The sequence below is a fragment of the Mustela erminea genome, chromosome 21, assembly GCF_009829155.1.
Source record: "Mustela erminea isolate mMusErm1 chromosome 21, mMusErm1.Pri, whole genome shotgun sequence".
Classification (NCBI taxonomy): Eukaryota; Metazoa; Chordata; class Mammalia; order Carnivora; family Mustelidae; genus Mustela; species Mustela erminea.
Genome location: NC_045634.1, coordinates 25,430,111 through 25,453,759, shown reverse-complemented (window position 1 = coordinate 25,453,759; position 23,649 = coordinate 25,430,111). Strand labels below are relative to the sequence as shown.

General features: G+C 46.3%; 1 protein-coding gene across 6 annotated transcripts in view; it reads right to left on the bottom strand.

Moving 5' to 3' along the window:
• Positions 1 to 255: 255 nt before the first annotated feature.
• Positions 256 to 23,649, bottom strand: part of ACSL1 (acyl-CoA synthetase long chain family member 1) — a 70,234-nt gene continuing 46,840 nt past the window's right edge. For 4 of the 6 annotated variants that reach the window (XM_032328802.1, XM_032328801.1, XM_032328803.1 and 1 more), the window contains exons 5-22: positions 23,243 to 23,344; positions 20,521 to 20,620; positions 19,899 to 20,077; positions 16,437 to 16,469; positions 16,205 to 16,256; positions 15,617 to 15,690; positions 13,181 to 13,258; positions 13,030 to 13,107; positions 11,346 to 11,480; positions 9,879 to 10,013; positions 8,831 to 8,926; positions 8,094 to 8,166; positions 6,331 to 6,419; positions 5,181 to 5,297; positions 3,904 to 4,047; positions 2,504 to 2,605; positions 2,325 to 2,396; positions 256 to 1,963 (exon numbers count right to left, since the gene is read on the bottom strand). In XM_032328802.1, coding sequence (XP_032184693.1) covers positions 1,823 to 1,963; positions 2,325 to 2,396; positions 2,504 to 2,605; positions 3,904 to 4,047; positions 5,181 to 5,297; positions 6,331 to 6,419; positions 8,094 to 8,166; positions 8,831 to 8,926; positions 9,879 to 10,013; positions 11,346 to 11,480; positions 13,030 to 13,107; positions 13,181 to 13,258; positions 15,617 to 15,690; positions 16,205 to 16,256; positions 16,437 to 16,469; positions 19,899 to 20,077; positions 20,521 to 20,620; positions 23,243 to 23,344 — 1,800 coding nt within the window. In that variant the 3' untranslated portion in view covers positions 256 to 1,822. The remainder of the gene's footprint in view (positions 1,964 to 2,324; positions 2,397 to 2,503; positions 2,606 to 3,903; positions 4,048 to 5,180; positions 5,298 to 6,330; positions 6,420 to 8,093; positions 8,167 to 8,830; positions 8,927 to 9,878; positions 10,014 to 11,345; positions 11,481 to 13,029; positions 13,108 to 13,180; positions 13,259 to 15,616; positions 15,691 to 16,204; positions 16,257 to 16,436; positions 16,470 to 19,898; positions 20,078 to 20,520; positions 20,621 to 23,242; positions 23,345 to 23,649) is intronic. The other 2 variants (XM_032328805.1, XM_032328806.1) reach the window with 2 other exon arrangements.

The following is a 23,649-nucleotide window of genomic DNA, read 5'->3' as shown; positions in this document are numbered from 1 at the left end:
ACTACAGCCAATGTCTCCGGAAACAGAGCTTCCCCGCAAAGAATTTGCATTTCCAAGAATATTCGTATTATGCACACCATGGTTTTCTTCCGTGCAACGTAGCAGGGCAGTTGCCAGAGAACCCTGAGGTCCCGGGTCACCCTATGCGGGTGTCAGGGAAGCCGCGGGAGGACGGGTCTGTGGCCCAGGGTCCTTCCCGCTTGGTGCCTGTGCGCACCCAACCCGGAGCCCTGACAGGAAAAGAGAAGCCTTCACTCCCTTGAAATGCAGAAATATTTATTTTGGTTTCCTTCATTGTTTTTTGGAAATTCTGTTTTGGTTTATAAAACATAGAAATTAGCCAACACTTAAAGCAAACATTCAAAACCCCAAGGTGACAAATTATTGACTTGTTGTGCAATGAAGAACACACGGATGAAGTTAGGCTACCCAATAGTGTTACTACGGTGACAACCCTTCAGTGCCAACCCTGTCGTGCTCAGGTAAGACACAGACTCTCACAAACCCCAAACCAGCTGCTTTCAGTGTGTACAGGACAAACCTCATTCGGTCACACGTGGCAAAGACTTGCAGCAAAGTGAAATGCAGCTAACTTCCAAATTAACTTTTAAATGAACAAAACAAAACAAAACAAATCCCTTGAGAAGTGAATCCCAGAAGATGAGTTTTCCAGATTTCTACACGCTAGAGTTTTGGCTTGTCGAACACATTTCATAAAAATCAGGTAGCACTGTAAGAGCCTTCATTCTCACTGTCCATTTCGGTAAGTGCCCAAGCGTACCTACTCCCTTAATAGGCTTAAAGACATGCCCTGCCTGAGAATTGATCCGGGGGTGGGGAAAACCACTTAATCACAACACAATCTTTTGATATGAAAACCACATTAAAAATCCGTCGGCCATCACAAAGAATGACTGTTTCGGCGGAGATCAAGGGGGACAGTTCACTAGGCGTCACAGTTGAGCATGGTCGATCCAGGTAATTATTTCCTTCTTGAAATGCTTGTCTTCACTGCAGAGTCTGAGGCAGATTTTTTAATAACCCCTGGGAAGCGATCGGTAAGAGAGGAGGGAATCGGGTCTGGAGAAGAGGGTCTGAGAACATTCTGCTCTTGTGGGCACCGGAAGCCGTTCGCTCAGGTGAGCAGCCGTTCATCGGAGACCCGGCGCCTGTGCTGGTCTGAGCGGGATCTGTTCTCTCCTTCGCCGGGAACCTTCTGCTCCTCCGGGATCAGAGGGACCGGGACCGTGGAGAAGCACGGCCGCTCTGAGACCAGGTCGGGGCGCGTGGGAGGCGGGGAAGGGGAGGGGGCAGGGGTTAAGAAAGAATCTCTGGTCCACTTGTGACGTCCTCCAGCTGGGACAGTCCTTGCTTTTAAGGGACAGCTTCCCTCCAGTGCACTGTACTTTGCAGAGCAGCAGAACACCTGCAGGATTTGCAGCAAGTAGCAGACATCTTGGAAATAGCAAAGTCCTAAACCCTTAGTTAGAAAAACAGGGAGACAAAAGTTTTCACCCGTCTTTTTTTTTTTTTTTTTTTTTTTTTAATACCGAGGAAGTCTCAAATAACTTAGCCCATGGATAGTTTCCCCTTGACAATTTTAAGGCTCATTTAGGAAATTGTGTATCACCATAAACACGGTCTGCAACAGGAGGTGACTGTAAGGCAGTGTTCCGTTTCCTCTAATGTTCCTATGACGAGAACCCCGAATGCACAAGTCAAACATGGGCGCTCCCTTTCCTATGCGCGCTCTAGTCAAGATGACCGCCGTGAAGGCCAGCAGCTCCAGGAGACGGCGGAGGTGGGCGGCTTCGTCCTCGCATTAAACTTTGATGGTGGAATAAAGTTCATCTATCTGTGACCTAAAATAATTCCGAAGTTCGGGCCGTTTTGCCTTCATTGTTGGGGTCAGGAGGCCATTGTCGATGGAAAATAGTTCAGGGTGAAGACTAATGCCTTTGACCTGAAAATAAATGAGGCCATTAAAGCAAACCTAGGGCCGACGGAACCCAGGACTTAAAGCATGTTGGTCGGAAAGGATGGAGACCCTGTGGCCGTCCAGTCCCTCCTGGGCCTCAGGCCAGCGGCTCGCTCAACACGGGGCAGGAGCTGCTCCCAGGACAGGCCCCAGGCTTGGATCCTGACCTCCAGGGGAAGAGCATGCCTGCCCTTGGTTATAGAAATCCCTCCCCGGGCCAAAGCTCGCCCTTTGTCATTCCTCGTGGGTTTCTTTAGGTCCTCTTGTGCTCCATACTTATTCATACAAAATCCTCAGTTCAGAGATGGGTTTTGTAGGGGTGCAGGCTCCATGACGTCAATCTTACCTGTTCAAATGGCTTCAGGCCAGAATCCTTCCCAAGCCTCACCATGTCCTCCAGGATGGCTTTTTTGACATCCTAGGAAGGTGAGAAAACGACAGGCTTGCTGTGTTGGCATCTCTGAAGGCACGCCCTGTGCCAAGCCAAGGTCCGAGGAAGCCGACCACACAACTCCCGAGCCTTACCTTGTTCCTGCACAGTTCTTCAAAGGAACCTTCGAATCCTTTCTTTCGGGCCCAGGGACGTAATGTCTCAACATCTGGTACCACAATTGCTATGAGAAATGCCTTTAACACAGACAAGTGAGTTATTAGGTGGCTTGATCCAGATGTTCTGAAATAACAATTCTTTGTCATTCTGCATGAAACCTGGGACGATCTGACGGAAGTTACAGACCCTCCCTTCAGAACATATTATCAGCCCCAGCAGTCTAATGCGCCCAGGTTAAGAGCTCCCAGCTCTAAAATACAGATGGCATCAGAAATTTTTCAATTAAATATATTAAAAAGGACCCCTGGGAATCAAAATCTAACGAAACCCTAATTTTTTACTTTTGTGCGCAAGCGCGTGCGCGCGTGTGTGTGCATGTATACAGTTTAATAAAACAGGGTCAAATAAGCAGTGAGACCATAGACATCAAGTAACTGCTTTAAAAAAGAGAGAAAAAAATTTATATAGATTCATTTTTTTAGATCTCCAACACCGCATTTTTTACAATTTAGTAACAATAAAAGTAACTAAAAGTCAACGGTATGTTAAGATTATAGGTCAAAGGGAGATGCCTGGGTGGTTCAGTGGGTTAAGCCTCTGCCTTCAGCTCAGGTCATGGTCCCAGGGTCCTGGGATCGAGTCCCGCATCGGGCTCCCTGCTCAGCGGGGAATCTGCTTCTCTCTCTCCCTCTGCCTGCTGCTCCCCCTTCTTGCACTCTCTCTGTCAAATGAATAAAATCTTTAAAAAAAAAGATTCTAGGTCAAAGAAAAGCAGGTATACTCTCAAAGAAAAACAGGTGCATTCCTTATAAGATACTATTCTTCAACAACTATTTAAAAGTCTCAAGATTCATAAAAAGATTAGCTTTCAGGGGACCAGGCCCTTTTCTCTTCCCTGACACCATCTACTTGACGTTTTGGCAATGAGACGTTCCGTTACGATATTGACCTTGGTTTTCAACTGTACGTATTTACTGGCTCACAACCCCCACTGCTCACACACACGATTTTGGAGACATAGCACAAATACGATGGGTTTAATATGTTGAAAATTCTAAACTTTCTTATAATCAACCCATCAATATTTCCTTTCATAGTTTAAATTTAGAAGCATATTTTACGCACCCCCTAGTATCCTTATCCAGCTGCCCTTGGTATGCCAGAACACTCTAGGTGAAATAAAAATATGGGATTTAAAGAGAAAAATTTTTTGGATGAGAAATGCCAAGCAGCAAACCCCGATAATGTTCCAGCACGTCACACGAGAAAGGCAATTCAGTCCTCACTACAGACCTTCCACTGCCCTGCAAATGCCCGGAGTTTGAGGCCCCGGCCACGCCCGTGCGACTCGGCTCACAGCCCCGAACGCGCGTACCTGCAAGCTTTCTCCGTGGACAAACACCTGAGCGACAGGCTCACTCCGCACGTAGATGTTCTCGATCTTCTCAGGTGCTATGTATTCTCCCTGTGCCAGTTTGAATATGTGCTTTTTCCTGTCGATGATCTTCAAGGTACCGTTCTGTGTATGAGAGGGTGGGGAGGGGGGGTGCTGTCAGGGGGTGGGTGGGAGGGGCAGGGGGGGCTCACTCCTGGGCCCTGGGGCAGGTCCATCAGGCCCACACTGGGACTGTGGGAAGGATACAACCCCTGCACCGGACGTGCCAAATGCCACCGTGTCCCCTCTGGTTGTCAAAACCCACCCCCGGGGGCCTTCCTGTGGTTCCAAAAGTCGGCTGCAGGGAAGTTTCTCTGGTTCTGGCACATTGGTCCCACACCACGTCCCCAAGAAGCAGACTGAGGTCAAGGTGATGATGAAATGTGTTCCCAAGAGCCCAAGCCAGAACTGGACTGACGCTTAATCCCTCTTGAACTTGAAAGAAGGGACTTAATGTATTTCGGAGCACCTTGGTATTCTGAAGTCTGAATTAGCTGGGTGGGGAGGGGGAGCATTTTTCAAATCCGTAAAAATTTCTGGGAGTCTCACGCACCTTAAATCTACAAGAATGGGACGATGCAATGATAAAACCATGCAATGATAAAACTGGCCTACGCCACTTCTGTAATAGCAGTTCAACACGGGGACAACTTAGAAGAAGCAATTCCGAACTGGTCCCGGCCAGCCAAACTGGTCAAACCCACGGTTGTGGTTTCTTAGAGCTCTTTTCCCTCCTCTGACGGACCCCGGCCTTTGTCTACAGTAATAATTCTGAGACTACATTCAAAGGCGTTGGCCTAACCTGTGGGACACTTACCCTCTTTTTAAGGAGAGGGCAAGCCTAAGAAACACACATGCTCGCGACTTCTTGCCCACCACACCTCCTTCCTGGCCATTGACCACAATGTACCCTGTACCTTCTGGAACTAAGGCCTTCACGTGGAGGCCCAGCACTGATACAGAAAAGCCATACACCATCCTCTCTGGATTTCGAATGGGAAGCAGCCATCAGAATTGATGTCACGCATCAAAACCAAACCTACTCGCTACATTCCAAGTGAAAACCCACCCAGGCACGCTATGAGTATAAAGCTGTTCCCTGCAGGAGATGGAAGAGCCTCCCTGCTACCCGCCTTGGCAGGGAAGGGGAAAGTGAGGTCGCACAACAGCAACGGGCGGAAGAAAAGTATCTGCGCACGGGGGAGGGGAGAGCTTACCGGAAGCCACTTTCCAATGTCCCCCGTGTGTAACCAGCCGTCTTTGTCCAGAACTTCTGCTGTTTTTGCTGGGTCCTTCAGGTAGCCTTTAAATACATTTGGCCCTTTCACACACACCTGAAGAGAGAAAGATCGGGAGCGAGGGTGGTTGGGCGGAAGTGGAGGGCGGGGGCCGAAGGTTCCAGTTAGGACTCAGGTAGGCATCGGAGACTGAACGTACAGCCCAGTGACCTCCGCCCACACAGACTTGTGACTGTATTTAACAGCTAAGAGATGAGATCTTCAGAGTTCTCAACACAAGGGGGAAAAAAAAAAATCTTTTTTTTTTTGTTTTTTTTGTTTTCCTTGTATCTCTGTGAGATGATGGACTATGAAGGAGACTTACTGGGGGGAGTAATCACTCCACCACTGATGGACGTAAGTCATTATGACGTTTACTCTCAACGCATACAGCGTGTATGTCAGTGACATCTTGAGAGAACTGTGGGGGACAAAGGTGATCTGTTAAGAGCATTTATGGTGGGGGGGATTCTATGGAGAAAGAGTGTGTGTGTGTGTGTGTGTGTGTGGATTCTATGGAGAAAATGTGTGTGTGTGTGTGTGTGTGTGTGTGTGTTACGTATCTCAACCTTTAGTGAGAAGCCCCGAATTCCACGATCCAGAGGGAGCTAGCAGGGAACCACACTGGGACCCTGGAGGTTCATCCAATGCCTCTGGTCCCCTTACCCTAACGACATCAGTTGCAGTCAAGCTGTAGGGCTGATGACTGCCTGAGGTTCTGGCTCAAAGCCCCCAAGAGGAGGAAATCGCTCTGAAGTCATCAGGCTTTCCTTCCACTAGCCAGTGGCTCACTAATAGGCCTCCAGGGCCATGAGTTGTCAGAAACTATGCTCCAGGCCTTCGGGCACAGGAGACTTTGCACGGTCTCGAGCCCAAGTCCCTGCGGTGTCTGGCGGAAGAGACATGCATGGTACCCTCCCACATAAGGTACCTTCAAAGAGAAGCCGGTTTGATCCAGGATCACCAAGAACATCAAGCTCGGCGGCCTTACGTGACACTGCCGGCAAGCGGCCGAACCATCAGGGGGAATGGCAGTGTGGGTGAACGACTTCGAGGGGTGGGCCGGGGGTGGGCCGGGGGGGGCACTCACCTCGCCTTCGCCCTTGGAAGCCAAGTAGTTCATCTCTTCCACGTCCACGAGTTTTATAAGGTTGCAAGGCATTGGGGCGCCAACATGGCCTGCGTGGTAAATAAAAGAATGATCATTCCCAGGAGGACTCCTACTATCTTTAAGCCAAATGACTTTTCTGGCCAACAGGCCCGCTCAGGAGGAGAACAGCTGGTGTAAATGTCTGTCTGCAGCGACGACAGTCCGTCTCCCCGGTAAATAAGCACAGACAGTGTATTTCCAGAATAGAGACAAACATTCATAAGGCTCTTAGGACCTTTCCCCAGTTTGAGGCCCCAAATTATTTTTTCAGAGTAGAAGTACTCGGGCTGTGGACTGTGAGGGTTTCTATAAATTCCTGGAAGCAAGCGTTCCGAAACCTTTACCAGGTTCCTATGATCTGACGGCCTGTGCTCACTGTTTGCCCCATCTCCCTCACTCAGACTTCTCTACTCCCTACTTCCTCGGAGAGGAGAAAACACACAGCTTTGGCGACTGGATTACTCTCTCGACGTCACCTGGTTCTGACCAAGATGGTCTTCACTTCCTTAAGTACAGGGCAACACGTTTTAGATTTAAGTTTATTAAGACAGGATGGTGGGGGGGGGCTGGGGGGCTCAGTCGGTTGGGCATCTGCCCTCGGCTCAGGCCATGATCCTGGGGTCCTGGGATGGAGCCCCGCATCCGGCTCCCTGCCCCTCCCTCTCTTCCTTGCTCATGCTCTCTCTATCTCTTTCTCTCTCTCAAATAAATAAGTAAAACCTTAAAAAATAAAAATCTCATTCTCACAGTTAACTCAGCTCAACTCTCCTGCCAGAAGTTGCTAGGATTGGGTTGTCTTTTTCCAAACAAACAATAGAAATGAGATGGGTTTTAAGAGCAACACAAATAATTCCTTCTATGTTTTAATAATGTCTGTGTAAAGAGGTCACTGTTCCGGATTCTCTAGTCTGGTAAGGAACCAGTAGTTAAGAATTAAACCACGAAGAAGGTTCAGAGACCGTCAGTACGAGTCCCAGCAGAATTGTGCTCCTACAGTCTGGACACAAGAATCCAAGTTCCCAGACGGTGCTCACATTTATGCCACAGCAAATACATCAGCGGCATTTGCCTACCAGAGCGTAGAATATACCACTGGTCAGACTTGGGGTGGGATTCTGGCTGGGTAAGTTCCTATACACTGTTTATGTGCTTTTCCACCAACAATCACTTCCTGTCAGAGGGCCCCAAGGACTTGGGCTCCAACGACGTTCCTGGGATGAAACCACCGACGTGCTCAAGGATAACTGCTCCACTGGGTAATTTCTGTATCTGCCTCTCCTTATGCCTTTAGGGAGAAATGACATCTTTCTTTCTCTCTGTGGGCTCAACTCCCAGCCCAGCACCCAGTGTAAACTTGAGTCAAATTTACCAACAAATAATTTGACCCAAATCCATTCCCGGAAAGCTCTGTGAGGCCAAATGTTCTGAACCCGGTGCAAAGGGCTTTCATCCCTCAGCTGTTAGCTTCAGATTCTAGGTGAATCTCTACCACCACCCGCCTTCCGTCTGGTCCTCCAAGCACATGCGCTCTGTCACAGCAGCCCTTTTCCATGAGGATCCCTGATTTACAAGGCCATTTGCCCCAAGACTTGATCACCCGAGACACAGAAATTCCGTTGGTCAAGGGACCAAGGACAAACCCAATTCCAGGAATTCCCATCGGAATAACGGGATTCCCATAAGGAGTGTCCCACGGCTCGTACCTGCTGTCCAGTCCCCAGGCACAGTCAGGCAGCAGCCGGCGGTGCACTCGGTCTGTCCGTAGCCTTCATAAAACTGGACCAGCAAGAGACGAGACATTAGTAAAGAGAACAGTCACACTGTTCTGCAAGGGCACAGATCAGGACGTTCTTCTCACTCCTGAGTGACGGCTAACTGTGGCAACATGTCTCTTTTAAAAATCTGTTCAGAACTACTACGACGGCACCCGAAGATCTCCCTCCAAATCCGAAACCCTGGCCGCTGTCCACAGTCATCTTCTACTTGCCCTCCTGCAGACAGGTGAGGGGGACACTGACATGGCCTGACAGGTCACACTGCACATGACCTGCCCAGGAAGGCACTCGCTCTGTCTGCTCATGGCTGTGCCCCACACCTATCCTGTTAGTCACCCGGTCCCTGCTGCATCCCCGTGCCCTTCAAGGCAGGTTCTCCCCAGGGTTTGCAGGTTAGGTCCTCACTTGCAACCCATCCCCATCCCCTCAGGCCTGATGAAAGGCTAGTTTCCTGGCTGGTACTTCCCCCAGTCTGTGGTGGCCAAAGACACATTACCTCCTGCCCAGGGGACAAGACAGACACACTCCTGTCTCCAAGCAACCTGGGAATAACGTGCTCTTCCAAACCAAAGTAAGACACCCGCTTATAAGAATGCCTTTGTGGAGAAGAGTGACCTGGGCTGGCAAAAGCCGGAGATAAGGAGCAGAAGGGACGCCCACCTCACCTGACAGCCGAGCGCTGCTCTCAGAAACGTCAGCACAGTGGCAGACACTGGCGCAGCTCCTGTGATCATCAGCCTGACTTTTCCTCCCAGGCTCGACTTGCAAGGCAAAGAGAGGGGAGACAGTGAGGGGCCAATGGCTGCACGTGGGTGGGTTCCTCAAAGACCCCTTCTGGAAACCCAGTCCCCGGATCCACCAGTTCCTCTGCAGGCCGCACAGAGAACTCTCGGGTGTTTGAAAGTGGAAGGCCTGGCCGTAGCTGGTTGCCCCCTGAGGCTACCCCGTTCTCTAACAACACAAGCCAACACCTCTACCTGCAGGTATTTTGAAGGAATTAGAACAAGACTGTGGTGGGCTTGGAGGTAACCACCACATCTGGGGCATTTTGGGGGACACAGTATCATTATTCCATATTCTTAATCCCACGTGCCTATAAAACGACGTCAATCATAACATACTTGTTGCAGAAAAGGAAAGCAAAATAAAAAATTAGAAAGGCTGAGTGCATCTGGGTGATTCAGCCAGTTAAGTTCCTGACTCTTGATTTCGGCTCAGGTCATGAGCTCGGGGTTGTGAGATGGAGCCCCACGTCGGGCTCTGTGCTCAGCAGGGAGTCTGCTTGAGATTCTCTCTCTCCCTCTCCCTCTGCCCCTGCACGCCTTCTCTCTTTCTCTCAAATAAATAAATCTTTTTTTAAAAAATTACACTGATAAATCACTGAACACTACACCTGAAACTAACGATGTACTCTATATGTTGACTAATTGACTTATAGTAAAAAAAATATAAAAAATAAAAAATAAAAAAATTAGAAAGTCTCCAATACCCTGAATCCTTTTCTGCCTCTCCATGTTACTATGTTGTTCAGGTTTGCATGGGATACTGAGGTTTAAGTATCGGCTTTGTCCTTAATTTTTAGAAATGTACCTGGTTTACTAAAAACGTGCTCCTCTCTCTCAGCTTCATACCGCGCTTTAAGAAAGAGCCCTCACAGACACTCCAAAGGCCAAGTGAGTTTCCCCCGGCAGACAAGAGCTGTGAATGTGTCACCTGTATCTTGTGAAAGATCAGTCTGTCCCACAGGCTGTTGTTTCTAATGATGCCACTGCGGAGCTCTGCTTCTTTCCTCTTGGAGGCGAAGTCCAGCAGCCACCGTTTCAGCGTGGTGTTTGCCTGCCCAAAAATCTGACGGGTCAAGGAAAAAGAGAGTTACGAAATGATGGGGATGGCTCGAATCGAAAAGTCAGATAATAACAAGTGTTGGTGAAGATGTGGAGAAACTGGAGCCCTCAGCGTCTGCTGGGGGGCAGGGAGTGTAATATGGCACGGTTGCTCTGGAGAATAGACCAGTAGTTCCTTAAATGGTTAAACCCAGAAGTACCATGGGACCCAGCAATTCTGCTCCTAGGTAAGTGCCCAAGAGAAATGAAAATGTTCATTGCATCATTATGCATAATGGCCAAAAAGTGACAACAACCCACATGCCCACCGATATGTGAAAGGAGAAATAAAATGTGTTGTAGCCACACGGTGGGATATTACTTGGCCATTAAAAGGGATGAAGTAGGGTCACGTGCCACCACATAGATGAACCTGTGAAAGAAACCAATCACGGAAGAACACGTTACATGATTCCATTCATATGAACGTCCGGAATAGAGAAATCTACAGATTCAACAATCAGATGCATTTGCCTGGGAGTGGAAGGGGGTAGAGGTCAGCTCCCGGACAGGTGCAGGGTTTCTTTCTGGGGTGATAAAAATGGGTTGTGGTGATGGTTGTAGAACTCTGTGGATATACCCCAAACCTTGGAATTTTATACTTTAAATGGGTGAATTATATGGAATGTGAATTATATATCTCAGTCAAGCTGTTTTTAAAGAACCATTAAGAAAAAACACCAAAGGTTCTCCTAGATCACAGAAGCCCTGCCTTACACTAAAGAACATGAAAACTACCCCATCCAAATTGACCTTGAAGACTGCTCGTGCCACACGCTGGTCTCACCCAGGATGGGTGGTCCGTCCACAGAGACCTCCCTGCCCCAAGGGGCTGGCCGTCTCTCCATCCCTGGCTTGGCTTATCACTTCTTTCCGTGTGGCTAAGTAAGTAATGTTAAGTGCGTATGAACGTTACAATTTCTAGAACCATTTCATAGTTATAGTTCTCATGTGATGCAACTGGCAACTTTATGAGCTAGACAGCAGGGGGAGGAGGCAACAGTCCATCGTGCAGATGAGAAAATGGAGGCTCTAAAGTGTTTATGGTACAAATAATATGATCTCCCACCTTCCACCTGTATTGGGCCTTCCAGTTTACAAAGTACGTTCATGTGTTTTCTCTTCTAATCCTCACCAATGGTTCTGTGATATAAACGCATTCTGGTTTAACTGATGGATAAACCACACTTCTGCGAGACCACGTGTACAAAAGGTATCTGGCTGGCCCAATTCGAACCAAAGTCTTGGACTCCCTGTCCAGTGCTCTGTCCCCACTCTGCTGCTCCTTGGAACTTACTCGGTCAAACATCCGGTTCAGCAGTCTAGGGACCACAGGAAAGATTGTGGGTTGAAGTGTCTTGAGGTCGTCCATAAGCAGCCTGATATCTCCTTGGAAAAATCCTATTTTAGCTCCATGACACAGCATTACACACTAGCGTAGGAAAAAAAAAATAACACCCATGTCTTCATCAAAGCAGGGACCACACAACATACACATAGACACACAGGCTTCTGTTTTAGCATTTTGGAGCAGTGTCCAGAAACCACGAAGTTCCTACACATTGGTCACTTTTCAAAAAACATTCTTGACTTCCCTGGTCATTATACAACATCAAAGTGTGGTCTTTCTCTTGATCACCCTGAAGATAAAGGAGCTGGTAAGAGACCAGATGACGTTGTTTTTAGTGATGATCATGGAGTTTCTGCTATTTCAGCTCTAGGATAAACAGCTGGTGAGTGAATGACAGGGTGTTAAGTAATCCCAGTATTTCACTTGCCTAGAAAATTTAGGCCTAATTTGTTCTCCAAACAACAACAGAGCAACTTGCAAACTTGGCTACTTGCCAAGGGTGTTCCAGTCTCATTTTTAAAAATCTGAATCTCACAAAGAAATGTCTGAAAAGCCACTGACTATGTTGCAGCTGGGACACTGGGGTGTCAAAGAGCAGAGTGGCTTAACATTCAGCTATGATCTACTCCATGGGTTTGTTCCCACCAGATGCAAACCGCACCGGCAAGCCGTATGCAGTTGACCCACAGTCTGGCTGTTTTAAATTTTAAAGAGAAAGAGAGATTCAAAAGATGATGCCATGGAAGTACAAATGGTCTCAGGCTTGAAAGCAGAAACCACTAGAAAGGTACGCCCAGCCTGCTTCATGGTTTAAAAATTCAAGCTGGGCGAGGAGGGCTTTTGTCTTCGATGGCCTGCCTCCCAGGCACACATCCCAAACTGCAATTAGGCATACATGGGCCATTATCAGCCCGTCTGAGATCGTTTTGGAAACTCACAAGATCTCCTGAGGTGCACAGGAGGAGAGGTAACAGACCCAAGATGGGATCTCATGACCCTTGGTCCTTTAGGGTAAGTGCACCCTACGGGCCAGCAGCCGATCAAAGGGCCACTTGCTCTCAGTCACCTCTCGATTAGTCTCAGTCACTGACACTCAGCACAGTGCCTGGCATACAGCCGGAGCTCAATAAGTATTTGTTAAATGAATGGACGGTGCCCACGGTTTTTTCCTAAAGTACAGGATCCAAATTGTTGGAGAAGTTAAAGAGATGGTTGTTGTCACATTGTCGTACAAAGGGAGGTGAGGCTAAGGTCAGCTAAAGATCATCCTACTTTTCCAAGGGCACTTGGAATACTGGTGAAAAAAATGAATCGTAAGCGGACTTGTACAGTATGAACAACCCCAAGGAAAACCAGCAGCTTTTTACAGAGGCAGAGGCTTCATGAAGCTTTGCAGGATGGCATTCATAAAAATTCTACCTTGACAGTTAATCTTTCTGGAATCATGCCCAGGTGCATCTCCTACAGAAGCCTGAGCTTCCAATTTTTAAATGAATGATTAAAGTTCACATACTCAGACCACTCCCCCTCCTCGCAACATTTATACTTTTTTAAGTAATTAGCGCCATTTCTAAAAGGGGGCCGTGCAAACAATTCTCTCTGGGGGTGACACTCTGCCCTGAAAACTTACCTGCATCAGTTGCTCATACATGTGTGCAAGTGGTAAAAACGAAATGTGTGTGTCACTGGCATTCAAGTCAAGAGATTTCTGGAAAACACAACAACTTAGCAGAACACAAACAAACAAGCAAGCGCGCGCAGAAGAACAAAACAAGGCCTACCTCTACAACTCTTTCAAACATATGGGCGAGAGGCAAGAAAGATATCAAAGTATCATCTGGGGAAGGATTGACTGTATTCTGTAAGCAAAGACACCGGCAAGCAGAGAAGCGTTAAGATTCCCAGTAATTTCCCATTTTTATTTCAGAGCACATGATACCTTAACACTAAGGAGAAAGTGGCTTTCACTTACAATCTGCCATTAATTCTCACAGAAGGATGGAAATGAAAAGGCAATGCTTTTTATGAGTGGAGGTCATTCCTCATGACAAAGGAAACCCACTCGGGATTTTAGCCCGAACAGGGAAAATTTTGCCCAAATTGGGATATTAAGGGATCATGTGCTTTAATCATTTAGTATTCCAAAGTTACTGTACCCCACTGCCCAGCAAACTCAATTCCACCATAAGTAAGAAATGAAAGGTCCATTCCAACATAACACAGCATATTATGTTGTGGGAATAGATGATCTATTCCAACATAAAATAGCATTTTATGTTATAAAGGGATAGGAGGAGGGATGATAAGAGAAACTGATTTCCAAGCTCTTTTCATTTATAGTATAAATGCATTTTGAGTATTTTAGTGTGATCAAGATCTTTACCTGAGTGGCCTGCTTCATACCCCATGAAAACTATATCGATTTGTTTAGTGCAAGAGCTCTCCTCTGGCCCCAACTCCTATAAAATGCTGATTTGTGATAGAGTTCTGCATCGAGGCTAAGCTGGATATCTGGTTTCCATTGCAAGGCTACGAATGGTCTTTACTTAGGACCAGGCATAGTGAGGGTTTTACAGGGAATATTCATGTTATTCATGTGTAAGGAATTCTGGCCAAAGTAAGAGATGACCTCCAGCAGCTGCCACCATGCCAGTCAGGTGCCTATGCAACTGCCCCCAGGCCGTGCCCAACCCCCACCAGTGCGGAGCAAACCCAATAGCCTGATCCTGCCACAATCTTAGGTTAATTTTATTCCAGTGTGATCTGCATCCCAACTAGTTCATCTCAGGAGGTAACTGTTTATATAATGAGAAGTCAGATTCTATAATTTTTATACTTTTCAATTTTTGATCTGGTACTCAAAAGAAAATGTGCATTAGCAAGATTAGAAGTTTTACAAAGTTGAGAATGCCCTTGATTGTATCATTAATTTTAAACCAAGTTTGTAATCATTTGCCTCAGTGAGCCAGGAGTGTATTTTAAGTTTTCTTCGAAGGCTAGTTAGGAAATTAAAATTCTACTTGGGTGAGGTGCTAAATGTTGAATTGTTTATGAAATATATGCCCCCAAAATAGGTATTTGGGACTAAGAAAGTGTGGGTGTAGGCAGGAGGGAGCTAGGTCTTCCGTAGCCACCAAAGACATGTATTCCCCAAAACCATTAAGCATGGGGGGCTCCGGTCATAAAAATTAGGGCTCACAGAAGAACCCTCTCAGACACTGTTATGAGGGAAAGGCATTATATTGTTTGAGAAGGACTTTTAAAACTCAAGTTTGAAATATATCCTTGGTGCTTGGACCGAATTGTATCACCCCCTCTGCCCAAATTCATGTTAAAGTTCTAATCCCCCATGTGACTGGATTTGGGGATGGAGCCCTTGGGGAGGTAATTCAGGTGAAATGAGATCATGGGGTGGGGGACCTGCTCCAACAGGCAGGTGTCCTTGCAAGCAGAGGAAGAAACAGCAGAAACCTCTCCCTCATTCTCCCTGGGCACACAGAGGAAAGAGCAGGTGAGGACACAATTCTGGAGGTGGCTACCTACAGGCCAGGAAGAGAGCCCTCACCAGCAACCGAATTTGCTGATACTTTGATCATGGACTTCCAGCCTCCCGCACTGTGAGAAAATAAACATCTGTCGTTTAAGGCCCTCAGCCTGCGGGATTTTGTTATGGCCACCCAGAGGACGAGGACACACCGGGGCGGGGGAGGAGCGGAGCAAACTTTAAGATGACAGGAAACACTAAAGGTCAAGGCTCTAATCTTTCTCGTAACATGGAAGTGAAGTCAACTGCAATAAGGAGCCATAATTCAAAAACCTTCTGCGTCCCATTAAGATTTCATTTGTCCACTTAAATTCTTTTCCCCGCACTGGAATAGTAGTAGGTGGATAAGGGCACAAGAGAGTCATTTCTTCTTGGTTCTGTCGCAGAAACAGTTATAGGACAGTATCCAAATAAATTTGTACCCTATACAAGTTGTAATAACTTCTGTCTGTCAACTTAGCTTTACGGTCACACACAGGACTTGGGGGATGAGGTCCACAATGAAAATGATTTGAGGGCGGGTGACCTTAGACTATATTAAAGCTCAGCTCTTAACTCTGCCTCCAATACAGCAGGGGCCTGACACAGTGGGGCTGCCTTTCCCGCTCTCATTCTTGAGGCCTCATGCCAACCAAGGAACATGAAGGAAGATGATGATACCCCCGAAGTTTACCTCTGTGACTTTCACAAAAGCTGAACAATCGCTCACTATATTTCCATGAGTGATCAGTGCTCCTTTGGGGTTGCCTGCGGAACACACAGGAGCAAAACAAAGTTAAAGAAAGTCCACCCAAAAGTGCACGAAATTAAGGACGCCCAGAACCCTATGTAATTGGGTTATGTGCCTCTAGCATTAGGTGCACCCGGGAGAGCCAAATACAGAATGACCTTACATTCTGGAAAAATCTGCCATCCTTTACGTGAAACTTCTTATCATGAACAACCTTTACTAACACGGGTGACTTTTAGAGGGCATGTAAGAAAATGTAGGAATTTTATTTCTGGAAATCAAATGTTGGTTTGTCCCAGGAAAGAGGGGAATCTACCGTCCACTCCCATAAACATCTGAGGAAGCGCACGGCACACTCAGATCCCGAGGTCAGACACAGTGACGGGGAAGAGTGCCCGAACCCCTATGTCCTCTGCTTTTGGTCCATCTGTAGCTCAACTAAGTCCCACGTCACCCGCCATCCAAGAAAGGGGGGGATGGGGGGACACACCTCCAGACACCCCTCAGAAGCGACTGCATTTCAAAACTTACCTGTCGTTCCGCTGGTGAAACAAATGACTGCAAGGTCTTCAGGTGCCGGAGGCTACAGGACATTTAAAAACAAAAACAAAAACCAAAAAGAAACCACACACAACCAAGGTGGTGTAAGTCAGAACCGAAAAGAAAACTATAAGCCATAAGCTAACCCCCAAGATCTGTACTAGTCTCAGAGACAAGTAGATATTGGAAGAGCTGAAGCAGGGGGCTGACAGGATGAACTTACCTTGGGCCTCTGTCTGTTGGCTCTTCCCAGGTCCTAAAGGAGAAGAGAAAAAAAAAAATCCTAAATGGGAACATTTTCTAAAAGTAAAGAAGGTGACATCCAGTCACTCCAAGCTGACCTCACCGTGGGATTCACTTATCACTGGCCCAAAGACAGTAGACATTTCAAATGAAAGAAATGGGCAATTTTAACCAACCTAAAGCGATATATTTAGGCATCGTCTTCAGACGCCATTTTCCAGTTGTCTTCGCTCATAAATAAAACCGTATAAATGGTATGAGGACTAGTCTTTCAAACAGGATTTACTCAAAAGACAGGAATTAGAGTCTTTGATGGTGGATTTCTTGCCCCTACTCCCACTCCCCTTTATGGTCTTTAGCAAAGCCTGGCTCTTAACCAACGTCAAACCATAATCTTAACCCAAGAACTGAAGAAGTTCTGTACCCTCCCGCGGTCACCCAATTCTGGGTAACTGGCATCTTCTTCAGTCTAGAGAGAATAATCCATCTCTCGTGGACGAAATGCTAGAGGCTCAAATAGCTGTACTCCCCACATGGACTGGATTTAAAAAAATAAAGATTTTGGAACCTCCAATTACAAAACAGTCCTCTCGAATGGTCATAAAGAGTGGCAGGTTCTTTTCCGAGGGGTGCATTTCCCAGCGGCTAGCTCCTGTCACTGCCAGGGGTCATTTGGACGTTGTTCAGTTCACTGCACACAGGTATCTCGGTGGCCACTTTAATTAGTTATTAATTTCTCTAATGAACCATTTATATTCTTTTCCTATTAAAACTGAATGGCCTGAATGAGCATATGGAGTGAGCATGCCTAGAATTAAGTGGAAATCTGATGAGTGCACTTAGGGTTCAGGGAGTTTCTGCCCGGCGTATGGTTTTAAACTGTTTTTAATCTTAATTACATTTTAAATTATATCAGAGACAGACCACTGATTCAAAACAGGAACAGTAAAGTCAACCAAGAGCTGAAGCAATGATAATTTCATTTTTTTCCCCAAAGTAATCTTCATCAGACACAAATCTCCATTCATCTGTTCAAAATTCTTACATAACTTCAACAGTTACATGCGATTTGACTTTTAATTTATCAGGAATAAACGTTATCCAAATGAGTGCCCTATGGGACAAGAAAGCCCAGAGCCTCAAACCTGTCTAAGGACATTATGTAGAAGAGAGTACAGCAACCATAAAAATGAAAGAGTTGTTGCCATCTTTAGGTTCCAAATGCCAAAAACAAAAACCAAAAAAACTTAAACCAGAAGAAAATCCAAATTCCAGTTAATGATTAGCATGCTAAAGTATTTAAGGGTGAAAAAAGTGTAACTTAAAGAAAATGCATTAAAATAATAGATGCAGGGGCGCCTGGGTGGCTCAGTGGGTTAAGCTGCTGCCTTCAGCTCAGGTCATGATCTCAGGGTCCTGGGATCGAGCCCCGCATCGGGCTCTCTGCTCAGCAGGGAGCCTGCTTCCTCCTCTCTCTCTCTCTCTCTGCCTGCCTCTCTGCCTACTTGTGATTTCTCTCTGTCAAATAAATAAATAAAATCTTAAAAAAAAAAATAGATGCAGATATGGGGGCTTAAGTGGGTAGGAGAAGAATAAACGAAACAAGATGGGATCAGGAGGGAGACAAACCATAAGTGACTCTTAATCTCACAAAACAAACTGAGGGTTGCTGGGGGGAGGGGGGTTGGGAGAAGGGGGGTGGGTTATGGACGTTGGGGAGGGTATGTGCTTTGGTGAGTGCTGTGAAGTGTGTAAACCTGGCGATTCACAGACCTGTACCCCCTGGGGATAAAAATATATGTTTATTAAAAAAAAAATTAAAAAAAAATAGATGCAGGAATGAATGGAGGGACTGATGGATGTGTAGAGGATGAAGCAAAAAGACTGAAACACTAGCTGTGCGATGCTTGGGGGCTGCGCAGTAGTCTACTGACCAATTCTCCCAACTTGTTTGCGTGTTTGAAAATTTCCATAATAAAGTATCAAAGCAAGCAAAAATTCCAAATACCAATATTTCTCTTTTTGATCCTATAAAACTATCTGTTTTTTTGTTTTTTTGTTTTTTTAGATTTTATTTATTTATTTGACAGACAGAGATGACAAGTAGGCAGAGAGGCAGAGAGAGAGAGGAGGAAGCAGGCTCCCCGCTGAGCAGAGAGCCCGATGCGGGACTCGATCCCGGGACCCCGAGATCATGACCTGAGCCGAAGGCAGCGGCTTAACCCACTGAGCCACCCAGGCGCCCAAAACTATCTGTTAATATAAACTTGATCACAGGACCAGCCATAAAGCCAGTTTTACAACCACTTCTTGGAAATTAACCTTTGGCTTACCAAATTTTTAAAGACCGAGTATGAATTACATTACACAGGGAAGTATAGAACGCCTTTGATAAAATGAAGCCTTTGATATAAACTTCATATTATAATCTTCATTTACCTAAATTTTTTCATCTTAAAATTACTAAATCGTAGAGGCATCGAAAAACATACCAAATTCCTGTGTGTACACGCGCGCGCGTGTGTGTGTATGTGTGTGTGCATGTTTGTGTGGTGGGGTCACGGAGAAAGAGAAAAGCTGGAAACGATAGCATTATTGTGAGCGGCAATCACAAGGGCAAACGTGTGAGAACGCTCGGTAAAAAGCCAGCTTGCCCCATTGAACAGTAGGGCATATGCGTTCTTATAGACTCAGCTTCTCTGCTACTGTGTGTGTACATTTGTGTGTAAATATGTACACGTATAAGGACTCTGTTAGAACAAATTACAGTTTCCCTATGAAGACTAAGTTCCTCCAGAAAGGTATGACACAGATCCTTGTTTGTAGCCTCCAAGGAGAACCATAAGTAAAATAAAACCCTATTTATAACAATTCCAGGGAAATATTTATAACATTTTCGGAAGGAGAACAACTTACTACTGCATGTAGCCTCTTCTTGCGATATGTCCCTGACAAGATCCTCCTCTTACCAGCTCCTTGGGATTAAACTATAATTCAAATCCTACTGGAGAATCAGCTTTTTACACAATGTGATGTCAAACAACTGATTTAAATATGGGCCCTGCTCATTTTCCTAGCATGGTTACCTTGAAAGTTTTGATTAACGTGAATCTTAAGAAATTCAATATAAAAATAAACCAAATCCGACATCTATGCTGGGAATTCACCAGGATGCTACAAAAGCAACTTGGGAAAAAAATAATGAGGTCAGTAGTCTAGAATAAATGTGTGGGCACTGCAACTTGTTTTACAAGAGCACCTTCTGTGTGATGGATTCACAGTGGGGAACGCACGTAGAATTCTTCTTTCCAGTTAAGGAGATAGAAATTTCCACTCTCCGTCTTTTATGGTTGTTGAGATGACCAAGCAGAGCTAGGATTTCCACATATGAACCAAAATGGCCCCAGGGACACCTGTCAGAGGAATGGGCAGGATGACTCACCTCCAACGCCTTCATACTGATGATTTCTACGCCACATCTTTTGCCTCGTTCCAACAGATCGATGCCATAGGAGTCCATGAGGACGATGGTTTTAATGCCTGGTGTTAACTTATTTTCTACACTGTCTAATAAGAGGTTGGCCTTCTCTGGCTTGTCAACAAAAACCAGAGAGAGTTCAGCTAGGAAGGAAGAGATATGTGAAGAATGAGCTCTGAGGTATTAAAAACCTGACTGTATCATATCTGACACCAGGTTATTTTAAGGACTACAGTCTTTGAAGAGAAAGAATTGTGTGCATTTAAACAAAATCCTGGGGATGCCTGGGTGGCTCAGTCGGTGAAGCATCTACCTTCGGCTCAGGTAATGACCCAGGGGTCCTGGGATCGAGCCCAATGTGGCTCCCCGCTCAGAGAGAAGTCGGCTTCTCCCTCTCCCTCTGGCCCTCCCCCCGTTCTTGTGTTTTCTCTCTCTCTCTTCCCCTCTTTCTCTCAAATGAATAAACAAAATCTTAAAAAAAAACGAACAAACATAAAGTCCCTATCAAATCAAATATAACCCAACATAAATCCACCAAAGCGAGCTGATAACCAGGCCAATGTCCAGCCAAAAACCACAGACCTACCTTTGTTGACTATGTAGGTGATTGCTTCCGTTCCAAGGGTATCATAGAGGGGAACGACCACCATAGAGTAAGCAAAGCATCCTTGTTCAATCATCACCCACTAGAGGACCAGTAAAGGTTGGGGAGAGAAAAACAAGATGTCACCATGGAACTAATTCAATGAGAACACCACTCTAGAGAGATTCAAAGTGGAAACACTAAACGTGGCAAAATTCACATTTGTGAGTCTGCTACTATGTGCCAGGCACGCCGAGGGACTCATCGTGTGAACAAAACACCTGCTCCCTTCTAAGAAGGAGAGAGCAATTTGCTGGGAGAACTGATGCACATACACGAAAAGATAATTAATTAACAATACAAGAGAGTGACCGACTCGGACACGAGGGAGCCCATGGTAGGCCACCTTCGTGGGGACAGTAACTGAGCTCAACCCTTTGCCAGGGCAGCACAGTTTGGATGGAGAGAAAAGCCAGGAGACTCCAGTAGTGGGGACCGCATGATCGACAGCAGGGAGGTGGGCAAGCACCCTGGCCGGTGTGGGTGGCCCAGCAGGCAAGGCTACGGTGCGACTAGGGAGGGGCCCAGTTCCATTCCCCAGGGAACACACAGCCACGGAGGCTTCTCAGCACAGCAGAGGCCCTGGGGTCTGCAGATCAGCCAGGCAGCTGTGTGCAGTAGGATCTGGGAACTGAGGAAGGAGGGACACATGCTTGTGTAACAGGAAAAATGTTCTGGCGACATCTCCCTGGAGAAGTGATCCAGGAAAGACATGATAAGGTAACTGGTCACCTTGCCTCTAAACTCATCAGCCATGTGGCAACTACTCTGCCTTCCGGGCTAACACAGTGAGGTCAGCCTTTCACTTAAAATCCTTGGCCGCCCCATCACCTCCAGCTGGAATCCTCGCATCCCCGGCAGCCCGCCGACACACGGCACCGATACAGACAGAGCTGCCGTGGGAAAGGAGCACGGCGCACTTACGTTTACTTGGCCCCGAACTACTTTCCCCCCTTTTCTTTCCCAGCACCAGTTCCAAGCGACAGATGTGGAGGTCAGGTCCACGCTTCTCAGCAGGGTCGTGTGGTACGTGGTACAGGAGTCTTTCCTGCCTCTCCAAGCTCTACCATAAGAAAATGTCTCCTTCCCCAACACAGACATGCTGCTTGATGCAAACATGTGGTTGTTCCTGACATTCCCTTGGCTCCCCCACCCTCAGATACTTCAACACTCCACTGGGAGGCCACCTCCAGGAAGTCCTCCTTGACTGAGCTCCCATAATCCTTTTTCTCCGTGTCCACCCTTACCACACTACAGAGAAAGCAGGAGCTTATGGGCCGGTCTTCCAAGTCACTGTTGTGCTTTGGTGCCTCGCAGTGCCTGGCATATAGTAGGTGCTCAGTAAACATTTATTAAACTAGCTGATACATACAGGAAGGGGCTTACTCTGTGAAGTAAGGAATACCTGTCCTCGTGATCGACTCATTATAAAATTCCACTCATGCAAAAATCTGGGTTGTGTTCCCTTGAATGAGTTTTACTTGAAATGAAAGAAACTAAAATTTCATGAGCCTGGTCACCGTCCAGCTGTGGAAAACGCTGTTTCCCCTTACCAATACATAAAACTGTAGGAAACCATCCTCATTTATACAACGGTCGGTAGCACAGGGATGGAGCCCACAAGTCTTTTGGATACAGGAACCAATCCAACTTCTTCAAGCTTAGTGCCTGAATTTTTCCCAGCCAAGTTATGCCATTAATCTGTTCACAAAGGCCATAAGCAACAGCTCCAAAAGGGCTTCTCATTTAAACTGATCTTTAATGCAAGGGTCTGAAGAAGCACCAGACAGTGCCCTTGACAGCCAGTCAGACAGACAGACCACACACCCACACTAAGGCTGACTCATGGTCAAGGCATGCCCATGGTGTTTTTCCTCCGCTGCTCATGGTATTTTCAACTTTGTAATCTGATCAGAGGGCAAGCTCCTACCTTTCAGAGAGCAAAGAGGAGAGTCTGCAACTGACAAAGATGTGTCATGCTATTCTTCTAATCACAGACATAAGCCTTAAGGTAAGAAGATTCTTTGTGAGCTACTTGTTCTAGCAACTTCTCTGTTAAGTTTTTGTTTGGAACCTGGTTTTAAAAAAACAAAAACCAATAATCCAAAAAGTGATTTTCTTTTCCCCTGCACTTAAGGTCAAGGACACTCTGGCTCGGGTTTTTGTATGAGGCACTTTAAAAAAAATTTTTATTTATTTTTATTTAAATTCAATTAACATATAATGTTTGTTAATATAACATATAGTAATTGCTAATAATGTTAATGTTTCAGAGGTAGAGGTCAGTGATGCCTCAGTCTTCTACAACATCCACTGCTCAGAGCAGTGGATGTTGTATCCTTAATGTCCATCAGCCAGTTACTTCATCCCCTCACTATTCTCCCCTCCAGCAACCCTCAGTGTGTTTCCTACGGTTCGGAGTCTCTTATGGTTTGTCTCCCTCTCTGATTCCATCCCCTATGATCCTCTGCCTTGTTTCTTGAATTCCACATATGAGTGAGATCATAAGATAACTGTGTCACTTTCTAAGTAATAACACAGAGACATATTCTCGGTAGAGATCAGAACACAAAATCAGGTCCTGAGCAAAAGCAGGTATGAATTCCCAACGGCTCTTCCATCCCCAAAGTCTCAACACCACTCAGAATTGTCTCATGGTCAATACCTCAGGTCTGTTCTGAGCGAAGATGCCAATGAACTGATCCGAGGAAGGCTTGAAGCCCTTCTGGAGGAGCGCTGAGCCCACACACTCGGCTATCTCGGCAACCTAGAATGGGAAGGACAGACATCAGGACGGGTCAGGCCCAGCGCAAGGAACAGAGCTCACCGGGTGATGGCCGCGCCTGACACCTTGGCCAGCGAGCAGGAGCACACGATGAGGAGAGCCTTAGCGCTACGTTTATAAAACGCAAGGCATGATTCGCCGGATCTCACTCTTAAGGGAACTGATCAGACGGCCTCCTCTGGAAAGCAGACGAATCCGATCCCGACAGCTACAGGCCACAGATCGCTGGATGTTAGGCCTTCTGAGACATTTCTATTTCACACTTTACTTTCATAAAATTATAAAAC